The 16,654-nt window shown below is 36.5% G+C and overlaps 1 protein-coding gene across 4 annotated transcripts in view; it reads left to right on the top strand.

The window, feature by feature from the left end:
• DMXL2 (Dmx like 2) overlaps window positions 1-16,654 on the top strand; it is a 159,294-nt gene that overhangs the window by 139,805 nt on the left and 2,835 nt on the right. For 2 of the 4 annotated variants that reach the window (XM_047862500.1, XM_047862501.1), the window contains exons 29-42: window positions 1,396-1,574; window positions 3,768-3,898; window positions 4,462-4,547; window positions 4,950-5,151; window positions 5,988-6,105; window positions 9,324-9,386; window positions 10,188-10,274; window positions 10,357-10,478; window positions 11,607-11,745; window positions 12,411-12,471; window positions 12,605-12,732; window positions 13,238-13,315; window positions 14,965-15,056; window positions 15,701-15,753. In XM_047862500.1, coding sequence (XP_047718456.1) covers window positions 1,396-1,574; window positions 3,768-3,898; window positions 4,462-4,547; window positions 4,950-5,151; window positions 5,988-6,105; window positions 9,324-9,386; window positions 10,188-10,274; window positions 10,357-10,478; window positions 11,607-11,745; window positions 12,411-12,471; window positions 12,605-12,732; window positions 13,238-13,315; window positions 14,965-15,056; window positions 15,701-15,753 — 1,539 coding nt within the window. The other 2 variants (XR_007152953.1, XM_047862502.1) reach the window with 2 other exon arrangements.

A 16,654-nucleotide genomic window follows, 5' to 3' on the forward strand; every position in this document is an offset into this window, starting at 1 on the left:
AATGACACTGAATTGTACACTTAAAAATCTTTATTTTTATGTAAATTTTACTAAAAAAAGATAAATGTGGTTTAGCTGAGAGTGGTAGTTGTAGGGTGAAAAGTGGTTATATTCTGGCTATAATTTGATATTGCTGATGGATTTGTTGATGAATTGTATGTGGGATATGATGGAAGAGGGAACAAGATAGAATTATCATTTCCTGTGACTAGTTTTAAGAGAGGAGCTGTTGACTTCTACTTTCTGGCCTTCCTCTAGTTAGTTCCTGAATCCTTTTGGTGTTACTTTTATGTGTTCCTCATATCTAACTCTTCTCAGTCTTTACTACCCACTGTACTCGTTCGCTCTTCTTACATCATCATCTTCCATCTTCTCTGTCATTGACCGAGCAATAGTACCTCACCCTGTGACTAACTTAAGAAGTGTTGGTGAGGATCACCATAGGATAAGCTCCCAGCTTCACATCCACAGCCTAGTGCCAGCCCAGCTCTGCACTCTTCTTGTTATTCCCCTCCTCAGTCAACTGAAGTTGACTCCTTGTCATCCGGGGGAAAAAAAGAAAGCAAGATTGCAAGCTGCCAAATAAAATGTATGTGTTTATTTAGGATCTTAGGGATTGCAGTCTGGGAGACACCAAGTCAACCAAAATCAAAAGCATGCTCTGGAGAGACAAAGGAGGCTAGAGTTTTTAAGGAGGAAAGAGGGAATTTACAGAAGTTGTTTTGAAGGAAATGTGATTGGTGCTGGTATAGCTATAGTTACATTCATCTATATGTGATTGGTTGCTAGGGCTGGTGTTAGGTGGAAAGTCCATTCGTGTCCATTCTAAATGCAGCAGATGCCTCGGCTTTTAGTGGGGTTCAGCAACAATTACAGAGAATGTGAGACAGGAGATGTGCATAAGCCCCACTTCCTCAATGTCCTCTTGGGTTCATTTTAAATAACCCTCTTAGCAGTGTTTACTCCATTATATTCCTCTGTTATCATCGTCATTCACCTAAACTTCTAGTTACTGGTTTCTCTTGTCCCTTCTTTTTTTTCACGTGGAGCTTCTCCCTTCTTTTTTAAAGGCATGCTTTACATCCTATAGCTTCAGTGAATCTTTCTTAAACAACATGGCCAGAAATAATTACTCAAGCACTAATGAATATGTCATGTATTTAATGCATTGTAAATAGAATTACTTTAATCTTTGTTCTGAATAGCACACAGTGTGCTTCATGGCAAGATATTCTTTTATGCTCTATCCTCATGTGTGTCTCTGCCATGGTTCCTGGAAAACTAATGCAGATACAAGTAATTTAGTCTACACTAAAACGTGGCAGGAGTATGTTGAAAGGAAAGTTAACTTTAACTCTAAGATAAATGCTGTTTTCTCCCTCTATCTTTATTCAGCACCTCCTGTTCCTTCCGAAGACATAGATAAACATCGTAGAAGATTTAACATGCGAATGCTCGTCCCTGGACGACCTGTAAAAGATGCTACCCCCCCACCAGTGCCTGCAGAGAGACCATCTTACAAAGAAAAATTTATTCCTCCTGAACTTAGTATGTGGGATTATTTTGTTGCAAAGGTAAGGGGTTTAAGGAATATAAGCTTTTATGTGGGTTTTTTTTTTTTTTATTCTTATGTGTGCATCACATAGGAATGGTGAGGCAGCCTCTGGGTGGAACAAGTATAGTTTAGATATTTAATTTGTCAAGTCCAGAAACTGAATATTCATTCAGGGATGATAAGATGATGATGGTCAGATACTTGATATGGATGGGACAAATGAAAATTGTATAGGATTTGGGTCTAAACCAGAAGTCAGTTTTATTAACACATAATCAGCATCCTTGTTTTCTAGTGACTGGAATACTTGTGTCTGCCATCTAGTTCCCTTTGTCTAATTATCAGTATTTCCCTTGGTCACCATGGAATTAGAGCAAGAGGAGATAAATGGATATTTGGGGGTTTCATCAGGCCAGAGTTCAGCCCCATGACATGTCTCTCTTTCTCCAAAGCAGATAGAACTCTGGGTATCAGAATACTCCCAGAGACTAGATCCATTATAGTTGCATTTCATACCATGTTCAGTACATGCTACTAGTACTTTCAGCGCTTTGCTTTTTCAGACTAATCACCTTCCTTCTATTAATGTTGCCCTCTTTACACATGCTAATGCTGTGGTCACCTTGCTGTATGTCCATATAGGAAATATATCTTTCATCATGCCACCTTCCATTTAAAAATTTTATTAGATCTCAGAGTTCTTGAGGTATTGATCCCACTTTTAAAAAGTCTTTCAAGGTGAGTTCTGAAGATTTGCTTTTGTTATCGTAACCAGTCATTTTTCCTTTCCTCCCACTTTTGTTATCTTTGTCATAGATTAATTTCTTATACATATACTACTTTTGGACCGTATTTCCATTGATCAATATCTAGGCTGCACTTCTTTTAATTACTTGTTTTAATATCCACTACAAATGGTATCTTTCACCTTAAAAAGATTTCTCAGCTATTCTCGTCTATTTTTTCTTCCCTATGAACTTTGGAATCATCATAAAGCCTCAAAAAAGGAAAAGAAATACCCAGGGGGATTTTTATGGCAATTAACTTAAAACTTAAAAATTAATTTTAAAGAATTATAGTTTTTACATGTCTCTGTCTCCTTATATAGCTTTTAGAAGGATTTGTGCTTTCCTTCACTATAGCTGTCTTCATAAGGTTTTTCCTTTGATATTTTATGTTTTTCAGTGTGTCTTTTTTCTTTCAACTTGTCTAACTAGTTCTCTTGATATATAAGAAAAGGCTTGTTTTCTAATATTTCTGTGATATACTTTTTCTTAAGTATTTATTTGAGAGAGAGAGAGAGCCAGAGGGGAAGGGGGAGAGAGAGGGAGAATCCCAAGAAGGCTCCACGCTGTCAGCAGAGCCCCACACTGGGCTCATTGTCAAAAACATGAGATGACCTGAGCCAAAGTCAGGAGTCAGATGCTCAACCAGCTGAGCCATCCAGGCACCCCTCTGTGACATATGTTTTACTGTTTCTTTTAATTTACTTTTTGTTGAAGTATAGTTGACATGCAGTGTTTCAGGTGTACAAACAGTGATTCAGCAATTCTATACATTACTCTGTACTAACCACAATAAGTGTATCTCTCAGCTGTCACCATGCAACATTATTGCTGTATTATTGACCCTATTCCCTATGCTGTATTTATCATCCCTGTGAACTATTTATTTTATAACTGGAACTTTGTACCTCTTAATCCTTTTTGCCTCTTTTGCCCATCTCCCTCTGCTCTGCAAACCACTAGTTCTCTGTATGATTTTGTTCCTGTTTTTTTGTTTATTTGTTTTGTTTTTTAGATTCTACATATAAGTGAATCATATGGTATTTGTTTTCTCTGACTCACTTCACTCAGCATAATACCCTCTAGGTCATCCATGTTGTCACATATGGCGAGATCTCATTCTTTTTAATGGCTGAGTAATACTTCTCTGTGCATGTGCCACATCTTTATAGATTATCAATGGACACTTAGTTTGCTTCTATAACTTGGCTATTATAATTAATGCTCTAGAAGTATTTATATTGTATCTAGGTATTGAGTTTTTTTATTGAATCTGAGAGTTTTGACTAGTTTTCTTGACTTTCGTAGGCCTAGTATCATTTGTGAAAGGAAGTTTTTATTTAGACACCACTTAAAAATGTTCATTATTAAGTTAGGACAAAAACAACCTGATTATATATTTAAAAAATAACTATCTTTTATTGCAGCCATTTCTCCCTTTGTCTGATAGTGGTGTTATATATGATTCTGATGAAAGCATTCATAGTGATGAAGAAGAAGATGATGCTTTTTTTTCAGATACACAAATACAGGAGCACCAAGATCCAAATTCCTATAGGTAACTTTCCTCTCTCTCTCTCTCTCTCTCTCTCTCTCTCTCTCTCTCTCTCTCTCTTTTGTAAAAAAAAAAATCCTGATGTTAGGAATTTTAAGTAATACTATTATGAATTTATTATACAAGAGCTGACTTACATTTTCAGGTTAGTAATTCTGTATCTTTGAGGTTAAATTTCTAGAGAGTAGAGTATTTCTTTCACATCTAGTGTCTAAGAATAGCTTACATGTAGAGTGGAAACACAAACATTTTCAGTTAGAAAAAATATGTAATTTATTGATGTGACATTAGAACTTAGTATATGTTCATTGATATGCTATTAGATTGTGTGTGACTATAAATCTTTTTCCATTAGGTGGTTTTCAGATATTATAAGTGTATTCCAATTGTACATTGTTAACATATTTTCTATTATATGACAAAGGTTTAAGTTGTTAGAAAAGAAACAACTTTTTTTCTGGATTGGAGATTGGGCTAAACAGTTGACAGGAATCATTACTATGCTTCTCTCATGATGTTATTTTCAGTGAAGGAGAACTTTTTGTTTGTTTGTTTCCCTTGAACAGCTGGGCTCTTCTGCATTTGACAATGGTTAAGCTAGTACTTCACAACGTCAAGAATTTCTTTCCCATTGCTGGATTGGAATTCTCTGGTAGGTAATTAATGTTCTTAAATATATTAGCATCAAGTTTCTCTTCATAGAAATCTACATAAAAGAGCGTTTGGTACTAAAAATTGGAGATTTGATGAGATCTTGTGTACTTTAGGCTCCAGTCTATGGTTTTAATTCATAGCAAGCACCACTGTTTACCCAGAGGGTTGAAAGAAAAAGCAGGAAATCAGACTGGAGAAGCTAGACATTTTCTTGCTCAATTTAGAGAGCTGGCCTTCTGTTTTGTTAAAAGCACTAAGAATTCAAATAGTATTAGATCAACATTTTCAGGTTTATTTGTATTTTCAGAGGTTTTGGCTCCAAAAATTTCAGAGTTTTTAAATATGTGGATGATGATCAACATTTTTATGAAAACAAGTTGGCATTTCTGTCCTCTTTTAGAATTGCCTGTAACATCACCATTAGGTATTGCTGTCATTAAAAACTTGGAGAACTGGGAACAGATATTGCAAGAGAAAATGGATCAGTTTGAAGGTCCACCACCTAACTATATCAACACTTACCCAACTGACCTTTCAGTAGGAGCCGGACCAGCTATTCTTCGAAATAAAGCAATGCTAGAACCTGAAAATACTCCATTCAAGTAAGGATGCTTATAATGCCCATGAAAATGTAGCCTGGTTTAACTTTTCTGGAAGGTAGTTTGGCAAAATATGCTTATATTATGTTTTTGTAAAAACATTCATAACTTTGAACCTACAGTTCTATTTCTAGCAATATATGTGAAGGAAAACATTAGAATAATCTGGATAGAAAACATTTTTCCCAGGATGACCAATAATTGAATAGATGTATTACTTTTTTAATCAGGAAAAAGCATTTATTATATTTTTGCCATTTTAAGAATTCATACAGAAATATTTTGGGATAATAATCTACATATACAAACAAGGTGCTACTTACATTTTGGCAATAATTTAATAGTAGATATATTAAGGTTTTTTATTGATGTTTTGGTCTTCTACCTGCCCTCCTGTCTGTCCTTTGGATAAGCAGCATACTTTTTGTGAGGCACCTGTCCTGTGATTAAGAGTATCACTGATAAACTTGAAAAAACAGGCTTTTTAGCTTTGGGGGGGGGTTGTTAAAAATGAACTCTGTGACTTTATATTCATTGGTGATGTTATGTAACCAACAGAACCAACCTACAATATAATTTAAAAAGAGAATAATAGCTTCTTTTGACTCTCAGCTCAACCTGTTCATTCAGAGAACCATGCAATTAGAGAATTAATTGCCAGATAAAGGAGTATTTTTAGAAGAACTAAAAATTAAAGGAAAAAAAATTATAAAACTTTGCTGAACTTAATGATGTATCTTCTTTGCAATAGATAATGGAGGTTTTTTTTTTAAAGTTTCTGCAGATATGAAGCACATTTTCTACAGAATTAAATAAGATGTATTCCTTTTTTTTAATAGGTCCCGGGATTCTTCTGCACTTCCAGTCAAAAGACTCTGGCATTTCCTTGTGAAACAAGAAGTCCTTCAAGAGACATTTATTAGATATATCTTCACTAAGAAAAGAAAGCAGAGTGAGGTATTTTGGAAAAAAAAATGTTTTGTAATTTTTGTTTAGTTTTAACTTTTTTAATGATTTACTTTTTGGTTGCAGCCTAATTATCTTTCATACATTATGGGTAATAGTTTACCTGACTATAGTGAATTTCTTCTATAAGATAAAATCTTAGACTTTTCATTTTATAACAATGAGACAACATAGGTCCCTTGGTAAATCATGTATAACCAAGTGAAAGTTGGTACTTCTTTGCAAGGCTTTCCGTTGGGCTTTTACAAATAATAAATATTGTGATGGATTATTTGGGTGATTTAATATATAAATGAGTGTACTCTCTGTTATGATTCTTTGAATCATTTAACAGGAAATCTAACATAGCCCTTTAAAAGTATTTTGTTTATTTAGCATTTAGAAATGAACAGGATAAAATTTGGAAACGAATTCAGGATAATTTTTATGAAAGAGTATAAACTACAGAAATATGAATATGTGATGAAGGAAGTTTGCTTTTACAAAGTGATGCAGAAGTTCGGCACTGCACAGTGATTTTTAAGCTGATTGTGAATTAGTAATTTAATGTCATACAGGGTTCAAGAAGAATCAGGAATTTGGGAGACTGGTACTTTAGAACTTAAAAATATCTCTTATAAAAGAGGAGGGCACAGATCTGTTACATGAGCATATCAGTCCTTGTGGCTACTTCATGAGATAATGGGCAGCATAGAGAGTGTACAGAGTAGAGTGTCAGATTAGATTAAAGATTTGGCAAACAAAATCTATGAGAACAGAACAATGAATTATATTTCACTTAGAAAATTGAAAACTGAGAGGGACAGTTAATATGGCTCTGTTTTCCAAGGTAAAATAGAGAACCACATCTCCATTTGTTAGGGTTTGTTAGGGAAATCACAGATTTCATTCTCTTTCATTTAGTTGACTGTTGACAGTATTTCCTGTAGTGATGCTTTATCCAAATTTCATAAACTAAGAAATAGATTTAACATAAAAGATACCTGCTCAATTAGGACTCTGTTATTCACAGAAAGCCAGTATATTAAAGGATCAGTTTTTTGAGTGTTTAGTTCTTCTAATTATTAAATGTAATGATTCCTTGAAAATGGAATATGTTTAATTATTTAGAAGGTTTGTAGCATGGTTTGGTTGGATTGTCAGAGCCTCAAGAGTTGTGGGAAATGAGGTGTCTAGGTTGCTTGAACCCTCAGTCTTGTCTTCAGGATCTGTTCTCTTAGGTTTCCTTCTTCTGTAACTAAGCCTCTCCCTCCTTCTGCCCCTTAGTCTCTCCTTTATATCCCTCAGTCTCTGTGTGGTTGGTATCAGCAGCCCCATATACTGTGTGTTCTCTTCAGATTTTCTACAAGCAGAGGGTCTCCATGAACAGCGAGGTGAAATTTCTTAAAATGCTCTGTAAGCATTGGTTGGCTTCAAGGATGGGAAGTACATGGTAGGAGTTTGGTTGGGAGGAAGAATTTTTATCATGTACCCTTTTGTACCTTTTGGATTTCAAATTGTTGTGTGGAATTACTATCTTGTTCAGTGCTGTCCAATAGAACTTTCTGTGATAATGGAAATCTATATCTTTTGTATACAATACAGTAGTTATTAGGCACATACAGTTACTGAACACTTGAAATGTACCTAGTATGGGCGTCTGGGTGGCTCAGTTGGTTAGGCATCCAACTCTTGATTTTGGCTCAGGTCATGATCTCACAGTTTGTGCGTTCGAGCCCTGTGTTGGGGTCTACACTGACAGCATAGAGCCTTCTTGGGATTCTCTCTCTCTCTCTCTCTCTCTCTCTCTCTCCCTCTCCCTCTCTCCCCCTCTCTGTCTTGCTCTCCTCTCCGTGCATGCTCTCTCTCTCTCTTTCTCTCTCAAAATAGGTAAATACACTTAAAAAAAAAGTAGCCAGTGTGACTTAATTTTGTTTAAATGGTCACATATGGTTAATGGCTACTGTTTTGAATAGCACAGATCTACTGAAAATTTGTTTTGAGTAAGGAAAAAATTGAAAAAAAGTGTTAAAGCTGTTAAGATAAAATAAAAACTGGTCACTAAGCTCAGAAATACGGAACATTTGTCAAAATTATCCATTCAGTAAGAGTGGATTATCTTTTTAAATTATTAAGTAGCATTGTAGTACTCATAAATTTGGTAAATTCAGTGAATTGATTAATTAGTCAAATTGAAAAACATCCTAAAAATTCTAAAATGTTGGCTCATTTTAAAAAATTACTTAGAAAATTCTCCTGAGAAATGCTGAAATTTTAGGTATATTTATAAGATATTTTTACTCATTGAATATGTTAAAGAAGAATATTCCACAAGACAGTTTTTGTGAAATCAGTAAATGTTGCAAAGTCCGCTATTTATGATTAAAGGCAAACAGGTTGTTCAGCGGTTTGGCTTTTGTTGAGTGGGCCTTGCACATAGTTACCGTTCTGTCATTGTTCCTCTGTAGCATCCCTAGGCAGTCGCTGAAGGCGTGCACAGAGAATTTGGCCCTTTTGGTTGAAAGTGAAGCAATCACTTGAAGAGATATTAGGAGGGGTGTATTGCTATGATCAAACCTTCAGAGGTTTCCACAGAAGAGCAGAACTATTATTCTGACTGTAGCCATCCTTGATGACCCTGTCATCAACCAGGAGTAAGCTCTTTGTGTGATTTCTTTCTTGTGCGCCATTTTATCAAACATCTATTTACTTGTAAGGAGAAAATATCGTTTATAGTGAACAGCTGATGTGAATTTCAGTCCTTTACTACCCCTTCATGGATATATTTCTTATGAGTAAGAGTGAAATAATTATCAGTACTTTGAATCTGTGTTTAGAAATAGTGTTAATTGGTATTTGAAATAAACTAGGCTAGGAATCTGTGCAGTGCATTTTCTCATACAAGCAGGTTTTATTTTTTAGACACCGCAGTTTAAATTAGAGCTTTAAGTTACATAACTGGCATACAAATAACTAATTTTTATTTTGAGACAGCTTTTGTGTATGTAATAGGCACATTAATTTTGCCTGTTTTGCTTTGTATTATGTTCATCTGATGACATCACATTTTACTTAGTTTTTCTTTCTTGATTTTGTGCTTTTAAAAGGGAAGTTTACAAATTACCATCTTTAAGTTATGGAGTGACCACTTCAGTTTGAAATTTTTCATTCTCTTTATAATTTCATTTCATGCATGTGTTTTGTGTTTGTGACGGTGTGGTGTTACTTAGTCTGTAGAAGAACGTGTGGAACAGGTCAGACAAAACTGCGTAGCAGAGGATTGCCACAGCAAGGTAGTGTTCCACGCTCTTGTATTTTTAGCTCATTCTTAAATTTCGAGGAGCTAACCTTCATCTCTAATACTAACCCGTTGGCTAGCCAGCTAATCGAAATACGCGTTGCTCCCATACATCTCAGTGGTGTAGGTTAGGAAACACTCCACCATGTCTGACTTGCTCTTCCTAAGCATTGGTTCTTCTCTTTCCTTCTTCCTGTTCCATCTTCACTTCTGTCCCCTTTTCCAGCCTGTTCTTAAACACATGGTTATCTTATCTTTCCTCCTTGATCCTGCATCTTCTTTCCTTCTGTCACCTTTGACCCTAAGCCAGTGCACCTTCCTCTCATCAGTCTCCTTCATCCCTTTCTAACTGTTCTTCCCAACGTGTCCTTCTTCCTGTCTTATTACTCTCTTTTAAAATGTTTAATTTCTTACGTGACTTGTTTGTCTTACTGTCTTTTTCTTCCACCCTGTGCCTCTTACTGCATACAAATTTTTACTACAGTGTCCGCACACTTTTGGAAGAGATGCACCCGGCACGTTGCTGTTACAAATACTAATAAAAACTTACTAGTTATCTTTCATGACAGTTAGTATCCTGTCATCATAATGGAAATCTTTATAGTCAGGATGATTACAGGACATCAGAATTTAAGCTAATTCCAAAGTTAATTCTCAACATACTAAAATTACTGGTACCTTTTTTCTTGCTTCTGCTGCTGCTACACTTTCTTCTTATCCTTCTTTTAATTCTGTGGAATGTGTGTGTGTCTCGCATGGAGCTACACAACAACTAACTGCCGGTAACGTTTTGCAGGTTGAAGCTGATCTGGGCTATCCGGGTGGAAAGGCGAAAATCATTCATAAGGAATCAGATATGATCATGGCATTTTCCATTAATAAGGTAAAATCTTTAGTCATTGTAAAGATTGTGCCATTATTTTAGTGAAGTCACTTAAATTATTGACTCTGCCTTTGCTTTATAGGCAAACTGTAACGAAATTGTCTTGGCTTCAACACATGATGTACAAGAACTTGATGTTACTTCTCTGCTGGCCTGTCAGTCATATATATGGATTGGAGAAGAATATGACAGAGAATCCAAAAGGTTAGTCTGCCTTGTGTAGTCCATTTTAAACGTAGTATTCTTAAAAAAGAACCCATTAAATGGTTATGCAGATTTGAATTATCTTGAAAAGTATATATATCTCTTTATTTAGGTAGGAAACCAATAAAATTGGTTTAGGTGCCAATGAAAGGCTCTTCTTAAATCAGTGAACAGATTACTCATACTTCTGCCATTCCACACGGAACTATTCATAGTGTTTGACTCAGAATAATCCCCAACACCAAAGCCTAATGCCAATAACTACAACATTGACATTTAACCCTAACAAAGAAATGTCAGGAATTACACAGTATTCAGCGAATTCAGTTGGTTTGGATAATTAAAACAAAAAGCAGAATATACCAATATGTTAATAAGACTGATTGATAGGTCACATTTAGTGGTAAATTTCATCATTCCTTCTTGATTATCACCTTACAGGCATACCTTTTTTACAGATGAAGATGTAGACAAGTTCATTTTTCAGTAACGCTGTGGATACTGCACCAAGAGTGTTTTGCAACACTTTCCTATTTTGGGGTTTCTCCTCCACATTCGCCTTCCCTCTTGCTTTTCTCCACACTCTTGGACATTTTATGTGCTTGGGAATGGTGCCATCATCACCTCTCTCCTTGTTCTGTAGGGTTCTGTTTTCTTAGGATATAATATTACTAGGTCTCAGTATCATACTGTCAGAGTTGATGTAACCATGTAATATGATATAGTCCATCATAAAAATTACTGTAACATTTTTATGTGATTATTACCAGTACTTGAAGAAGCCTTTAAACTCAGATTTCTTTAAAATGTATGAGTTTGATACATGGGATATCTATATTTGAAGAGACCTTATAATCTTTTTCTATACATGATAAAAATAATATTTGTGTTAAATTCTTCAGAGAAAACATTTGTTCCATCTTGTGTGCAGTAAAATATTTTGTCTCAAGGGGAAAAGTTAACGGATACTAAAATTGCCTCTGATTAGAAACTATATCTAAGTTTTCCTTATGGATATTTATTCATTTTTTAAAAAGTAAAGACTGTCCTGTGGATACATAAGAAGCTGTGTAATTGGAATGTGTGTTAAAAGAACACTTCGTAGTAACACACGCATGTTGTTCACAGTTCAGATGATATTGATTACCGTGGTTCCACTACAACTCTTTACCAGCCCAGTGCCACATCCTATTCAGCAAGTCAGGTGCACCCACCTTCCTCTCTGCCGTGGCTGGGCAGTGGGCAGACGAGCACGGGAGCTAGTGTGGTATGTTACTTACGATTCAGTGTGGTTTCTGGGTGTGGACTCACTCCAGAATAAGTGGAAGTCACTCTGACTCAGGAACGATCCTCAAGACGAGGGCAATGACTAGTTAGCACCCCATAACTAATAATGTTAGTTAGCTAACATACTGTGACTTTCTGTCAGGAGCATGCTTTTCCTCACAACAACCCTAGGTGGTAGGTGACAGTATTATCTCCCATTGTATAGATGGGCAAACTGAGAGGTGCAAAGTGGTAAAGCAGAGACAAAGAGGAGTTGTGTCTACTCTATTTGAAAAATGCATCTATAACATTGTTGTTAGCCACTGTGGTTGAAGGGATCCCATTCTCATGTTCTATTCTGACGAGTCTGGAGAGACTCCTGATTGTCCTCAGGGAGAGCACCTGGAGGAGAGTCTCTTCCCTTTATTCTAGATGAAGCCGCTTGGTACCCACATGGTCCATACGGGCCAGGGCTGTGCCAGTACGAGACTGCTGCTGCAGCCTTCAGACAGGTATCATGTGTTCAGTGGTTCAGAACACCCACAACAGGGTATATGTTAGTAATATTCCAGTTGTAAGAGAATAAAGGCTATGAGAATTAGAGTTGGCCTTCCCCTCTCTTCTGCAATGCACTAAATGAATTTGGTTTTTTATCTTCTTTTAAAGCTTATGAAAAGGAATCTCCATAATGTTAAGAGAATGACGTCCCACCCAGTCCATCAGTACTGTAAGTATTTTATTTATGATCCAAAGGATTATAAATGGCCTCTGTCATTTTGAAGTTCATTTATAGAATGGAAAATATTGGAACTCTTTAGCTTTTTCATTTTTTATTTTCTGCTTTTCCTTTTGTGTTTTAGATCTTACAGGCGCTCAGGATGGCAGTGTACGAATGTTTGAATGGACACGACCTCAGCAACTTGTCTGTTTCCGCCAAGCTGGCAATGCAAGAGTTACCAGATTATATTTTAATTCACAAGGCAACAAGGTTGGTTTGGGGGTGGGGTGGGGGTTACTGCACACTTCATCTGAAAAAGGTATTTATGAGGAGATGTTTAGTAAAACTACATCTAAAAACCAGTTCAGTGACCCTGGGTTTAAGCTAGGCAGATGGTTTATTGGTGTCTGTTTATATGCCCCCTTGGCTCCCAGTAAAGCACAGATCTTCAGGTTGTTTTATGGATCAATCATCTACCTAAAGATATTAAATACTCTGTGAAGGTAAAGAACTCTATTTCTGTTGAGTGTGTTGGTGGTACCTAATAAAAGCACCTGAAATCTTCCAGTTTCTTACTAAAGGAAAACAAAAAAATAGGTATGGAAGAGCACTTAAAGGTCTCAGGGTATTTTTAGTGCTTAGCTTTCCTGGGACCTACACTATAGAAATAGGTGCAGGCAGAATGTTAAGTGAGATTTCAGTGACTCTCAATCAATGATTTTGCCTTCGATATGGTTATAAGAAGCTGTGTTTAATATTTGTGCCATTCTTACAGTGTGGTGTTGCAGATGGAGAGGGTTTTCTGAGTATCTGGCAAGTAAACCAAACTGCATCAAATCCTAAACCTTACATGGTAAGTATCACTCAGCATTCCCAGAGCACGTCCAGAAGCTGCTTATTTATCAAGTGTCTGTTTAAGACACTAAATCTCATTGGAGATTCACTCATTGGGTCTGTTGAAAAAGGGACACCTCTGCCCAGCAGCACAGCACCCATTATTTGCCCTAGTTTTAGACCGAAATGACTAAAAAGCAAAAAAGCTTCCTTTTCAGAACTTGAAGGATGACCACTGTATTTGAAAATGTTGAGAGGCTTCCCTATAAGTGTTTCTACTTTTTTGAAAACTCTTACCTTCTTGATAGATTTAAAAAAAAAATTTTAAGTGTTTATTTTTGAGAGAGAGCGAGCGAGCACAAGTGGAAAAGGGGCAGAGAGAGGGAGACACAGAATCCAAAGCAGGATCCAGGCTCTGGGCTGTCAGCACAGAGCCCAACGCAGGGCTCAAACCCACGAACTGTGAGATCATGACCTGAGCCAATTGGACACCCCACCGACTGAGCCACCCAGGCACACCCTTTCTTGATATATTTTTAATATAGTACCTAAAGTGAATCACTACCCAATTCTGACAGGTTTCATGTATTCTAGTTTGCTCCAGAATTTTTCTTACTACATTATAAATTAACCAATCCCAATGGGCCACTTCACTCATTAATCCAAATCATATTAAAACATTTGATGATGTAGATAAGCCTATCTTCACTTGGTGGGGGCTCAGTTGGGGTAGGAAGGCTGGAGGGTAATGCTATCCTGCACAGAACTTCTTCTGCACAACTTCATATATGTTAATTTTCTTTTCTAGACTATATATGTGTGTTCTTAATTATGTATATGAGACAAGATATTTCTCTTAAATTAGTGCCCTGTAGACTGTCATAAAGTTTTTACAGAAACGAAAGTGTTCTTGAATCTGTCCTCTTACCTTCACTCACATCTATATCATGATCATTCCAAACAGAAGAATGTTTTTTAAAATACCTGGACACCCTCCTGAGTCTTCACCTCCAGGTTTCTATTCATTCACCTGATCCAACAAGAAAAGTCACGCCTTGGCTCAGTAAATGGTTTCCCACATACTGGAACATCCTTAAGAGCGGTTTTGGGCAGCCTTAAGGCTATAGATTATTTGCAGGACATTTGACCTTGTTTTTATTACTGCTAAAATCTTCACAGGGAAGGGAAGATGAGGGCAGGGAGCACAGAGATGGTAAGGAAGATGGATGCTTGCATTTAAGTTATGAAGTTAATTTGACTTGAGTTCCTCACAGTGTAGTTTAAGACTAGATGGGCAGGTGGGAGTGTCCCTCTTTGGGCTATTGTTGTTTATTATGATTTATATTATTATGTAAAGTTTATTAAATGTATTTGAGATCATTAGCAAAAATTGTTAAATGGCTTGGTTAAGTTCATCCTATTACTTTGTTAGATAATCTATAAAAACAACCTTTACTTGCATATTATTACCAACTCTTCCAGTTTTAAAGTATCACTGGATATTAGTGAAGAATACGCCAATAATAGCTAATCTGCTTATCACTTTATTCTAGATTTTTAAAACCTGTTTTTTGTGCATGCATATACTGCTAGCAGAACTCTGTGTTTGTGCTGTACCAGATTTTACTGGATTTTTAGGTAACATCATTTGCACTTTATTTTTCATAGAATTGGCAGTGCCACAGTAAAGCCACAAGCGACTTTGCATTTATTACCTCTTCAAGTCTAGTTGCCACATCTGGACAGTCCAATGATAACAGGTAGGTTGACAGAAGCATAAATAATCACATTTTTAAGCAGAAAGGTATTCTTGCTACCAAGTATGGATTTTTTTACTTAGGAGTTTTTGCACCTCTGGATAAAAAACTTGGTTACATAATTCTTAGTAGTTTTCCTTACCAAAAAGAGAAAAACAATGTAGGTTATCAACAAGTATATGTAATTATGTTAAAGTTTTTTTTTTTTTTTGCGCTATTAATTGTCAGCTTCTTGAGACACTGTAGCCACCATACTCTGTACTTTTTTTGACCTGACAGCATGTTCATTGGTGATACTTCCATGAGTAAATACCTCATTTCCCTGTGGTGGTTACCCCTGGGGGTACAGAAGCATCCCCTCTCCTCAGGAAATCATGTCTCCGTTTCCCTGGAGTGGTAATGGAAAAGAGATGGGCTTGAGGGATGAGATGGCAGAGACAGGTGGGGCCTTGTGAGACACAACTGTGTGGTTTGAACAGGATAAACTCTTACAAGAGCTACATCCCCAGCTTTTATCCTGATCCTACTTGAGAATCATTGCTTTATAAATCCAAGTGAACAAAAAAGATAGTAAGATGCAATATGTAAAAATATTTGACTTGAAGACAATAACAACACCTCAAAAATTATTGTTTTCTCTCTATAAGAAATGTATGCCTCTGGGACACATTGGTATCACCTGGAAACAGCCTCATTCATGGTAAGTGAGTTAAGATCTATGATTTTTAATACCCTATGAAGGAATGCTTTCCTGTTTTTATTCTAGCCAGTGAGTGTTTATTCAAGGATGTAAATGAGTGGCTATCTTGCTGAGGTAAAGATCCAACTAGCATAGAATAGCGTTTTTTTACATTTCAAAATATGAAGATTGGTTCTGCTAACGAGGCTTTTTAAGAATTAGTTGCAAAGTATTTGAGCTCAATAGAAAGGAGATATGCTAAAGAATTACCTAACAATAAAGTAAGAACAAGAAATATAAACAGTGCTATTTAAATATTCCTTTGGGGTGCCTGGGTGGTTCAGTCAATTAAGCATCCAACTCTTGATTTCAGCTCAGGCCATGACCTCAGGGTCATAAGATGGAGCCCTGCATTGGGCTTCATGCTGAGTGTGGAGCCTGCTTGGGAATCTGTCTCTCCCTCTTTCTCTCTGCCCATTCCTCACTCTCTTTCAAGATAAATAAGCATTTAAAAAGTTTTTTTTTTTCAACGTTTTTTATTTATTTTTGGGACAGAGAGAGACAGAGCATGAACGGGGGAGGGGCAGAGAGAGAGGGAGACATAGAATCGGAAACAGGCTCCAGGCTCTGAGCCATCAGCCCAGAGCCCGACGCGGGGCTCGAACTCAAGGACCGCAAGATCGTGACCTGGCTGAAGTCGGACGCTTAACCGACTGCGCCACCCAGGCGCCCCAAAAAGTTTTTTTAATACTATTTCTTTTAAGGCAGTTTTTCCAATTGGAAAAGATACCCTTTTCTTTCTGTTGAAAGAAGGCTCCATGCTCCAATACATTTGGGTTAAACAAAGCTAGATGGATTCTTTTACAGAAAGATTTCTCAGTCTTGTATTATACATACTGATACACATTCTGAAAATATAGTT

Source organism: Prionailurus viverrinus, chromosome B3 (genome assembly GCF_022837055.1).
Source record: "Prionailurus viverrinus isolate Anna chromosome B3, UM_Priviv_1.0, whole genome shotgun sequence".
Lineage (NCBI taxonomy): Eukaryota > Metazoa > Chordata > Mammalia > Carnivora > Felidae > Prionailurus > Prionailurus viverrinus.